This window comes from Montipora foliosa, chromosome 11, assembly GCF_036669935.1.
Source record: "Montipora foliosa isolate CH-2021 chromosome 11, ASM3666993v2, whole genome shotgun sequence".
NCBI classification, from domain to species: Eukaryota; Metazoa; Cnidaria; class Anthozoa; order Scleractinia; family Acroporidae; genus Montipora; species Montipora foliosa.
In genome coordinates, this window is record NC_090879.1 from 21,569,721 (window position 1) to 21,582,220 (window position 12,500).

The 12,500-nt window shown below is 39.1% G+C and overlaps 1 protein-coding gene across 2 annotated transcripts in view; it reads left to right on the plus strand.

Annotated features, from left to right (window-relative positions):
• Positions 1 to 291: 291 nt before the first annotated feature.
• The window catches only part of LOC137976090 (follistatin-related protein 4-like), a 17,964-nt gene continuing 5,755 nt past the window's right edge, over positions 292 to 12,500 (plus strand). Inside the window, exons 1-2 of one of the 2 annotated variants that reach the window (XM_068823360.1) lie at positions 292 to 457; positions 11,307 to 11,469. In XM_068823360.1, coding sequence (XP_068679461.1) covers positions 409 to 457; positions 11,307 to 11,469 — 212 coding nt within the window. In that variant the 5' untranslated portion in view covers positions 292 to 408. Of the gene's footprint in view, positions 458 to 6,469; positions 6,571 to 11,306; positions 11,470 to 12,500 lie in introns of those variants that run through there. The other variant, XM_068823359.1, reaches the window with a different exon arrangement.

A 12,500-nucleotide genomic window follows, 5' to 3' on the forward strand; every position in this document is an offset into this window, starting at 1 on the left:
CACTACTTAGCAGGGGAGGAATAGGGAAGACAGTCGCAAAAGGGAAACAAAAATAATAATAACAAGGAAACAATGAAATTCCACCCATTTTCCGACCGGGATTGCCATACTGGCAACCCAGTTATAATAAAAATAAAACGGAGAAACTCCACTCATTTTCTGACTGGATTGCCCTATGGCAATCCAGTCGTGAAATACGCCCGCACTTCAAGCAAATCGCTGTCTTTATTATCTCTTTCTCTTGAAGTAATTATTATAGTTTGTCATGTTCCGGGATATGTTGCTGAATGTTCCATGTTCCTGATTTTACTTACCCCTCTCAGCTTGAGCTCCCTAACATTCCTGTCTATATAAAGAAACGCGTCGGTGAGGCTTGGACACACTCCTGTTTGTTTGCTTTCGTTGAACATGTCTTCCTCCTTTGCTCTTCTCATTGCTATCGTTGTCCTGGCTTCAGGTAAGTCGAATGAATTGTTTTACAATCTCATGAGTGCACAGAAAAATATAATTGAAACTAAATGATTAGTGCCTCGAACCAGCAATGTGCATACATTCCACTGCCCATATTGAAATAAACACAAATCACGCTGTTGTTTGCTCGTGATTCTCGTTCACTGCACAGAATATTGCACTCCCTAAACTTCGACTGACGGTGATCAAGACTTTCTGGCAATAGAATGTGCACAAAACTGAATATACATAACTGATTATTTCCCATGCACTGTGATAGGCCGCGTTGAATAGACTTTTATCATATTCATTTAGATAAATTTGAGGCCTGTTCGGTGGTTGAGTTCGGATTTATTCAGGAAAGGTTTTCACCCATGTCGTGACTTATGCGTGGAACCAGAGAAGATGGACTTTTTATTTCGTGCAGCCTCAGGCGAAAAAGAATGTTCCGACCGTAAGCTTTTATGGAAGATTACTGAACCGATGCTACTCGTTTAAGTGTGGTCAAATAACTCCACCAATCGACATATTTTAGCGCTACATAAATGTGAATTACTGTAATTACTGGGTTGCCATAGGTAACCCAGTCATAAATGTGCGTTGAATTTCGTCGTTCTATTTTTTTCTTCTTTTTTTCCGTGTCGAGAAAATGGAAAAATTGCGCAATAGGTCTTTCCTGTCACTCCCCTGCCTGTGGAGTCTTCGGCGCGTATTTTTGGTAGCTCTCAGGGGGTTGTAGAAATGCGTAGATTTCATCCAGTGGACACAGTAGAATATTTTATTAACTGCAATGGCGTCGTTATAACGCGAATGGCGTTTTAGTGCATCTTTAAATAAAATATACCCATATGGAGCTCAAGAATGGTACGACAATTAGATAAACAAAACAGGCGGTGAAAAATAAACATTTGGAATGTGAACAGCGACGAGTAATGGACTTTGTTAACAATTGCATCTTTTGCACCTTGAGTGGATCTTTGTTGTCTAGCTATTTATATTTATATGTACTCAACTGTGATGTTTTCAGGTAACAATTGGAAATTTGAAAATTGTCGTTAGTCAAGAATTATTTGAAAAAAAGCTTGCTGCCCAGTTTTTGCTTCATTGTTCAAGGAAAGGGTACTTGTAAAAGGTTTGATTCTGAAATTTACCTAAGTGGCTTTTTGGTCACGGAGTGAGTTGCTTGTTTTGAACTCAACTCTACACAGTCTTCAAGTAAAACATAATTGGAAGTGTGACAGTGAAGATTTATTGTTCTCGTTAGTCAAGAATTATTTTGAAAGAAAGCTTGTAATCCATGTTTTGCTTCATTATTTAAGGAAAAGATTCTTCAGAAAAGGGTTTGATCCTGAATTTATTTTGTCGCGTATAGTTGATTTGACACGAAATGGGTTTCTTGTTTTCACGCACGCAAGGGTTTTTTGCCTCTTATAGCAAAAATGGTGTTTGTTTCAATAGAATCTTTCGCTGGAAAAGGTTTTTGTGACATTTTCGGCTTTCGTTGATTCATCGTGTTGTGTGATGTTCGAGCTTAACAAATTTGCATAGGTGGGTTGAAATTGACACCCCGCGAGCAGTTTCCATACAGATGACAGGAAGTCTTGTTCTTTCTGGCAAATGGTTAATTGGTAGCTATAGTTTTTAACGTAAGTAGAAAATCTGTTTTGTCACTTTGGTGTAAAAGAAAGTTTTTTTTTTTTTATGAAGCCAAAAATATTTCTTTAAATTTCCTGGTTAATCCAATATATTGCTACGACTCACTAGTGCGAAGATTGTTTACATTCTCATTAACACAAACATTTTCCAACAATATCATTATATCCCTTTAATCTAACCCCAAAACATTCAGATAGTAAAAACCTTCATATTTATTATCCTTTTCCTTCCGTTTTGTGTTTGCCAGCATTGTGATTTGCGATAATTCAGGTTGCCGTGAGCACAAGTATGTTTTTGCATCTCATTGATGTTCAGATTTTCAATTACAAACTCTGTTTTGATTAAACAAACAAAGAAGTTTTCCTGACCCGACAGATAAAATACAAATATTCAGTCAAATATCACAACAAAATTAAAACACGAAAGACGGAAGTTGCTTGGCAAAACGTACGTTGTTTTACTCACAATAATGAATGATCAACATTCTTCCATGTAGTTCATTCAATGTAAACAAGAACGTTGACACAAGGAAATCACGTGCACCTTTGTGGTTGCGTAGCACGTGATCAATTTCTTCCCTTTGAACATTGACCTTTAATTTCTCTTGATTCAAGACAGTTAGAGACTGCTGAAATTTTAGTGTTTTTACGATCTATTGTCGTTAATCTTTCGCTGAGAATTGGAAATTCAGAGTTTAATATACAAACTATGTTATTTTTTTCTTCATCTGTCTTTTGTTTACCCTGTGTGCCAGAGGAAGTTTTTTTCAAGGTCGGAACGCTCCGCGACTCCAAATCAACGGTACGTTTTGGTGCAAACGTTAAGCCAAAAAAATTTGCCCTGGCATCAGATTAGTCTGAAAAGAAGAGGAATTCTGAAGCGGCAACAACATGTACAGTCCTTCCTTAGCGTGTGCAATAAACGTTTGGTTAGTGCAACTTCAAGGCATGCACGACACGCAAGAAAACGTCTTCTGAAAACGAGACAGGACAGCAGGGGTGGATTTGGGGGGAAGAGGGGGTAGGGAGCGACGGGGCCGAGCACCCCCCTGCTTTTTCCCTGTACAGTATTTAAGTGGTACAGTGTGCATCAGGCGGTTTTACTTGCGATAATGATTAGTTCAGTTTCAGAGCTTTTCTTATTTCAAATACATTTTGCCTTGATAGATATACGTCACTAATGTAAATTTGTCGGATAGAGGACAAATCGGGGGTGGGGAGGGGGGTTCGATCTCTACACAATTTCCCTTGCTCCCTCTTTCTGGAATTTCCGGATTCGCTCCTGGGACACAATCAACGTGACAACATGTGAGCAAAAGGGCGACTGCTGGCGCGACGTCTGGGTGACCCCTCAAACGGTCTAAATGACCCCCCCCCCCCCACCTGAAAAAATTAACTGGAAGGCTGCAGTTCAACACCACTCAACTCAGTGCCTTCTATTTTTATGTAACATTTACCACAGGCACCTAGCTTACACTCGTGGAGCGTCTAGTTATTATTGTAAATGTATTTTCTCTCAACTAGCCGCCGATATGTGGCAGTGCTGCAACGGTGACGTCGACAAAAGAACGTCACCTCAAAATATAACTTTGCACTGTCACGTCTTTTCCACCTCGCTTGCGTCGTACAATGTTGATGAAGTATCCTAAAAATACATTGGCACGAGCGGTTTTAGGGTACAATATGCAAATAAAAGATTCGTTGTTTCATGTTCACGATTTTATCGTCAAAACCTCAAATTTGTTCATTTGACGTAGTTGTTATGCAGGCAAGAATATTAGCTAAAATGCGTGCTGCACTTGCTGCACGGTTTATTTCCTCTTTGACAGACCGCGTCAAGATTTCTGTCGGCATCGTAGCTACAAATTGCAGCGTTTTTTTATTGTGGAATTTTATATCAGTGTGGGTAAAGTTGATTAACGCTCAAGTGAAGCGCTCGTGAAGCGAATTGAAGTGCGAAATGTTCATGAAGTCAATTACCGTCAAGCTATATCATGTGTTACCACAAGACTGAAATGAACATTCAAATTCCTCTCTGGAGCTTCGAATAGAATCTTGAATATTTTTATTAATGCTGCTGAGAAAAATGCCATAATACTATTTATTTGTCCCTCGTAATTTTGCGTAGGCATTGTTTCCATTTTCTCTTGGGACTTACAATGGTCGCAAGAGAAAACAAAAACAATGGTTATGCAAAATTTAAGCAAAGCAGGGCGTTACTAAACACAGGAACGGAACGGAACGGAACGGAACGGAATATACCGGAATAAACCGGAATATGCCGGAATGACACTGGAATGAAACGAAATGAACAAGAATGGTACTGGAATATACCGGAACGAGCCGGAATGACACCGGAATGAGGCGGAATGACACCCAAATAAAGCGGAATATACCGGAATGAGCGCCGACCGATGTTGGGTTGTTCCAGTCAGCTTTTGTTGTGGCACGTGATTCCCTAAGGAAATTGCATGTTTTTTTGCCTTTTGTAACATTTGGAACACTTCGATCACGAGAAAAATTTGACAGGTATATCCGTCGCTAAATGAATAATTATTTGTTGTGGAAGTAACATTTTTTTCGTAAACAAATACAGTAGCAAGAGAAACAGAATGTTATTCTAATTGTTTTTGTCTATGGATCTGGGAGGTGTCAGAAAACTCGTGAACATTTTTATTTCATTCTGACAGGTCAATTGTGTATTAACCAATCACAATCAAGTGCTTGCTTCCCACGACCCACACGTGATGGAGATATACGGAAATAGATTCGCGCAAATTAAACGGCCGGAAGACTCTTTTTCTCTGACAAATGGAGTGAGCCGAATCAACATATTTTATCTTTTCTCCCGCACCGGAAACGAAACAATTAATTTTTTTACTTAGCTCCTTGTTGAAATAGCTTCTTGTCTGATTGTTGCATAAATTAAATTTGATCAAGAACGCCAAAATTCACCTAAATGCGCAGGAGATAAGCTTAAAGAAATATTGTTGGCTTCCCAATTAAACTTCATTTTACTCTAGAATGACTAAACAAATATTTTCTGACATGCAAAATAATGGCTACCTATTAATCATTTGCAAGGAAGAACACTTGAAATACAAATTGGCTAAAAATTCTTGTCATCGTATACGAAAACAACTCGGGTATCAAATGTCAACCCTCACTGATGCAAATTAGTTAAGTTCGAATCATTTCGAACACCATCAATCGACAAAGACAGAAAAATATCTCAAAAACCTTTTACAGCCAAAAATGTTATTGAAAGAAACAACATATTTGCTTTTAGAAGGAAGAAAAAAACTTCCCATTTTATTGCGTGCGTGCAAACAAGCCGTTACGCTCCGTGTCAAAAGACCATACGCAACTAAATAAACTTCCCACCAGTGTTTAGGATCAAACCGTTTACTGAGGAACTCTTTCCTTGAATAATGAAACAAAAAATGGACGGCAAGCTTTCTTTCAAATAATTCTCAACTAACAACAATTATTCAAATTTCCAATTGTTTTTCACCTGAAAACTGTGCAGAGTTGAGTACAAACAAATATAAATAGGCAGACGACCGAGATCACAGATCCACTCAAGATATTTGATTCCTTATGGCTCTGAGTTTGTTAAACCCACATCCAACCAGAAAAGATTACCAGAGAGTTTTCCATTTGGTTGCAGTGTTGTACATAACATCACAGTTAGTAAAACATCAGAAATACAGCTCACTTTGAAATCCGACGGCGAAAGATGCAATTGTTGTCCAGGTCCATTACTCGTCACTTTCAAGATTCCAGATATTGATTTTTCACGGCCTGTCTTGTTTATCCAATTGACTTTCCATTATTGAACTGTATGAGAGTATATTTTGTTTAAAGATCTACTAAAACGCCATTCACGTCACAATGACTTCGACTCCATTGCAGAGTACGTAAATATTCTACTGTGTCCACCGGATAAAATCTATGCATTTCTACTACCCCCTGAAACTGACCAAACATACGCCCAGAAGACTTTGCGCAGAAAAACACTACTTAGCAGGGGAGGAATAGGGAAGACAGTCGGAAAAGGGAAACAAGAATAATAATAACAAGGAAACAATGAAATTCCACCCATTTTCCGACCGGGATTGCCATACTGGCAACCCAGTAATAATAAAAATAAAACGGTGAAACTCCACTCATTTTCTGACTGGATTGCCTATAGTCGTGAAATACGCCCGCACTTCAAGCAAATCGCTGTCTTTATTGTTTCTTTTTCTTGAAGTAATTATTATAGTTTGTCATGTTCCGGGATATGTTGCTGAATGTTCCATGTTCCTGATTTTACTTACCCCTCTCAGCTTGAGCTCCCTAACATTCCTGTCTATATAAAGAAACGCGTCGGTGAGGCTTGGACACACCCCTGTTTGTTTGCTTTCGTTGAACATGTCTTCCTCCTTTGCTCTTCTCGTTGCTATCGTTGTCCTGGCTTCAGGTAAGTCGAATGAATTGTTTTACAATCTCATGAATGCACAGAAAAATATAATTGAAACTAAATGATTAGTGCCTCGAACCAGCAATGTGCATACATTCCACTGCCCATATTGAAATAAACACAAATCACGCTGTTGTTTGCTCGTGATTCTCGTTCACTGCACAGAATATTGCATTCCCTAAACTTCGACCGACGGTGATCAAGACTTTCTGGCAATAGAATGTGCACAAAACTGAATATACATCATTGATTATTTCCCATGCACTGTGATAGGCCGCGTTGAATAGACTTTTATCATATTCATTTAAATAAATTTGAGGCCTGTTCGGTGGTTGAGTTCGGATTTATTCAGGAAAGGTTTTCACCCATGTCGTGACTTATGCGTGGAACCTGAGAAGATGGACTTTTTATTTCGTGCAGCCTCAGGCGAAAAAGAATGTTCCGACCTCAAGCTTTTATGGAAGATTACTCAACCGATACTACTCGTTTAAGTGTGATCAAATGACTCCACCAATATATTTTAGCGCTACATAAATGTGAATTACTGTAATTACTGGGTTGCCATAGGTAACCCAGTCATAAATGTGAGTTGAATTTCGTCGTTTTATTTTTTTCTTCTTTTTTTCCGTGTCGAGAAAATGGAAAAATTGCGCAATAGGTCTTTCCTGTCACTCCCCTGCCTGTGGAGTCTTCGGCGCGTATTTTTGGTAGCTCTCAGGGGGTTGTTAAAATGCGTAGATTTTATCCGGTGGACACAGTAGAATATTTTATTAACTGCAATGGCGTCGTTATAACGCGAATGGCGTTTTAGTGCATCTTTAAATAAAATATACCCATATGGAGCTCAAGAATGGTACGACAATTAGATAAACAAAACAGGCGGTGAAAAATAAACATTTGGAATGTGAACAGCGACGAGTAATGGACTTTGTTAACAATTGCATCTTTTGCACCTTGAGTGGATCTTTGTTGTCTAGCTATTTATATTTATATGTACTCAACTGTGATGTTTTCAAGTAACAATTGGAAAGTTGACTAGTTGTCGTTAGTCAAGAATTATTTGAAAGAAAGCTTGCTGCCCATTTTTTGCTTCATTGTTCAAGGAAAGGGTTCTTGTAAAAGGTTTGATTCTGAAATTTACTTAAGTGGCTTTTTGGTCACGGAGTGAGTTGCTTGTTTTGTACTCAACTTTGCACAGTCTTCAAGTAAAACATAATTGGAAGTGTGCCAGTGAAGATTTATTGTTCTCGTTAGTCAAGAATTATTTTGAAAGAAAGCTTGTAATCCATGTTTTGCTTCATTATTTAAGGAAAAGATTCTTCAGAAAAGGGTTTGATCCTGAATTTATTTTGTCGCGTATAGTTGATTTGACACAAAATGGGTTTCTTGTTTTCACGCACGCAAGGGTTTTTTGCCTCTTATAGCAAAAATGGTGTTTGTTTCAATAGAATCTTTCGCTGGAAAAGGTCTTTGTGACATTTTCGGCTTTCGTTGATTCATCGTGTTGTGTGATGTTCGAGCTTAACAAATTTGCATAGGTGGGTTGAAATTGACACCCCGCGAGCAGTTTCCATACAGATGACAGGAAGTCTTGTTCTTTCTGGCAAATGGTTAATTGGTAGCTATAGTTTTTACGTCACTAGAAGATCTGTTTTGTCACTTTGGTGTAAAAGAAAGTTTTTTTTTATGAAGCCAAAAATATTTCTTTAAATTTCCTGGTTAATTCAATATATTGCTACGACTCACTAGTGCGAAGATTGTTTACATTCTCATCAACACAAACATTTTCCAACAATATCATTATATCCCTTTAATCTAACCCCAAAACATTCAGATAGTAAAAACCTTCATATTTATTAACCTTTTCCTTCCGTTTTGTGTTTGCCAGCATTGTGATTTGCGATAATTGAGGTTGCCGTGAGCGCAAGTATGTTTTTGCATCTCATTGATGTTCAGATTTTCAATTACAAACTTTTTTTTCATTAAACAAACAAAGAAGTTTTCCTGACCCGACAAATAAAATATAAATATTCAGTCAAATATCACAACAAAATTAAAAAACGAAAGACGGAAGTTGCTTGGCAAAACGTACGTTGTTTTACTCTCAATAATGAATGATCAACAGTTCATTCCATGTAAACAAGAACGTTGACACAAGGAAATCACGTGCACCTTTGTGGTTGCGTAGCACGTGATCAATTTCTTCCCTTTGAACATTGACCTTTCATTCCTCTTGATTCAAGGCAGTTTGAGACTGCTGAAATTTTAGTGTTTTTACGATCTATTGTCGTTAATCTTTCGCTGAGAATTGGAAATTCAGAGCTTAATATGCAAACTATGTTATTTTTTTCTTCATCTGTCTTTTGTTTACCCTGTGTGCCAAAGGAAGTTTTTTTCAAGGTCGGAACGCTCCGCGACTCTAAATCAACGGTACCGGTACTTTTTGGTGCAAACGTTAAGCGAAAACAATTTGCCCTGGCATCAGATTAGTCTGAAAAGAAGAGGAATTCTGAAGCGGCAACAACATGTACAGTCCTTCCTTAGCGTGTGCAATAAACGTTTGGTTAGTGCAACTTCAAGGCATGCACGACACGTCTTCTAAAAACGAGACAGGACAGCAGGGGCGGCTTTGGGGGGAAGAGGGGGTAGGGAGCGATGGGGCCGAGCACCCCCCTGCTTTTTCCCTGTACAGTATTTAAGTGGTACAGTGTGCATCAGGCGATTTTACTTGCGATAATGATTAGTTCAGTTTCAGAGCTTTTCTTATTTCGAATACATTTTGCCTTGATAGATATACGTCACTAATGTAAATTTGTCGGATAGAGGACAAATCGGGGGTGGGGAGGGGGGTTCGATCTCTACACGATTTCCCTTGCTCCCTCTTTCTGGAATTTCTGGATTCGCTCCTGGGACACAATCAACGTGACAACATGTGAGCCAAAGGTCGACTGCTGGCACGACGTCTGGGTGACCCCGCAAACGGTCTAAATGCCCCCCCCCCCCCCCCCACTTGAAAAAATTAACTGGAACGCTGCAGTTCAACACCACTCAACTCAGTGCCTTGTCTTTTTGTGTAATATTTACCACAGGCACCTAGCTTACACTCGTGGAGCGTCTAGTTATTATTGTAAATGTATTTTTCTCTCAACTAGCCGCCGATATGTGGCAGTGCTGCAACGGTGACGTAGAAAAAAGAACGTCACCTCAAAATATAACTTTGCACTGCCACGTCTTTTCCACCTCGCTTGCGTCGTACAATGTTTATGAAGTATCCTAAAAATACATTGGCACGAGCGGTTTTAGGGTACAATATGCCAATAAAAGATTCGCTGTTTCATGTTAACGATTTTATCGTCGAAACCTCAAATTTGTTCATTTGACATAGTTGTTATGCAGGCACGAATATGAGCTAAAATGCGTGGCCGCACTTGCTGCACGGTTTATTTCCTCTCTGATCACCTGGCTATTCTGCAACACTTATTCATTCACAGTCTAGAATGATAAAAATTACTTTTTGCTCCTTTTCATTCCGGTCCTCGCTAATCAGCTTGATTCTGGTGTCTTTCTGGTTTATTCTGCCTTATTCTGTTGTCATTCCACCTCGTTCCGGTATATTCCGTACCGTTCCTTTCCGTTCCTGTGTTTAGTAACGCCCGCAAAATTTGGAGGGGCGAACAAAGAGTATGATGGTATTTTCGAAAGTGGCCTACAACTGAACAATAATTCATGAAACGCTTTAAATAGTTTTCACTCTTCAAACACTGTATATTTTGTAAATAAAACGAAAATTCACAGCTAATTTTGTTTGATATATCAAAAAAATATCCACGGGAATATCAGCATCTCGAGAGCAAAGTTCAAAACTGGCATGCAGATTTAAATACTCAGTTCAAATTTCATAACAACTGGTCACGCGTGGCAGCTTAACAATTTCAAAACAACTGGTCAAGCGTGGCAGCTTAACTGTAAAATATTGAACAGAGATTGGAGCTACGAGTTCACTAATCGAGCCAGTTTGTTCACTCTTCAAATAGTGATTGGAGATTAAAATCTTGGATTTATTTGCCCTGTTTTCGAGTGTAATGAACCGTGAATACTCGCATGCAGTGTGAGTTTGCCAATCGAAGCAATGATTTCAGCAATTAAACTAACGAGTTCAGTGACCTAATGTTAAGTTATCGAACAAAGAGTTCAACCAATCAGCAAACACTTTGTCTCAACACGAAATTTGAGGCAACTTTCACATATTATATGATACTCATTGAACTCATAAATTAAGTCAAAGTGCTCACTCAAATAATCATTTGTTGGTTTCCAGTGGAATAGTGTTAGGGTTAGGGTTAGGGTTGATCGTCATGTGACTGATGTGATCAGTGTTATGTCCCGTCAGTTCCGTGTTATGTCTGCAGTGTGTCTGTCATATAGATCTGTTATATCCGAACATCCCCGGGAATTTTATCTGGATTATAAAAGATAATAATATTAATCGGAATAAAATCATAAATAATAATCTAACCCTTCCAATTTTTTGCCAACCATAATCTATTACTGAATTATAATACTCTACTACTAGATTATAATAATCCATTTCCCCTCTCCTCAAAAACCAACATTTGACTTGATTTGCGTTAATTGTTAATTTCAGTTTACCGTGTCCCCAGTTAGTGCTCCAGCGCTAGAACGACTCGACACTTAAATAAAGTTCATTTTCTTTCCTTTCGTTCATTTACTCCCAGTTTGCTGCAGCTTTGGTGACGCATATTTGCTTTCTCAGAACAAGAAAACCGAGTTTTATGTCCTTGGAGCCGAAGCCATTTATGTCATAGAACCGGAGAACAAAGCAATACTTTCCAAGATCGGAGCTGAGGGAGTGTGCACACAGTCAACACGATCCCCGAGGTAACATGTATCCGTAAACTAAAACTCCTACGCTTTTATTTTCCAAGGAAGTGAGGAAAGAGCGTTGTCCTTTTGCCTGCTGCTTTTCTTTAACTTGGGAACAAAAATTCGTTTTCTTTTCCTGAAAGCAAGGCTGGTTGCCTTCTCCTGGGAAAGGGGCTCTAGGTAGCTGCTTCTAGGTACTACGAAAACCATGCACCGAACTGTGGAATGGGCACGAACTACCGAGTCACTGCCCCGCTCACTTTCGCTTGTAAATAGTTCAAATTCTTGAGAGGTGTTGTGTTCGACGCTATTTTTCAGGCCAGGGAACCTTTCTTGCTCTCGAAGTAACAGCGAGTCCGATGGTTGCAGTTGCAACTTCTTCGCTGGACACGAACAGTTTTATCCATTTCCCTCCGGGATTCATGTACCCCGATGATATAACTGTTTACTGTACCGGAGAGAATGTGGATCAAACAGTAGCTCAAAGCACTTGAAGAACTTTTTGCATGGTGCCTAAATAACCGCTTGACACCACACCCGAAAAAGTGTGAGACGTTTTTTATATCTAGGTCGAGTTTCGTCGGGCCTATTGCACCAGTGCGGATCGGCGATTTTTTCCTTAATCGAGTCAGCAAATCCCGATTACTTGGCACTGTGGTAGACAATAAGCTGAGCTGGACACCTCACTTGATGGATCTAAAGAAGCGCTTCAAGTGCCATAAAGTTAGCCTTGCCAAAGAGGTGCAAATTCTCACCTAAGAATGTTTCAGAAGTATTTTATCTTACTGTAATCCTAACAACTGTCACCTATGGCTTAGCTTTGTGGGGGTGCTGTAGTACCCAGGAACTGTGTAATTCAACAGAAATGCTACACAGTACAGCCGCGAAGATAACTTTTAATTTACGATCAGACAACCCGCATACCGAGGCCTTAAAGATTGCGTACTGGCTTCCACTCTGCTACAAATATAAGATTGCATTATTAAAACTGATGCACAAGGCTCAGTGGGAAAATCTACCTTTGCCATTATGTGACAGTTTAATCT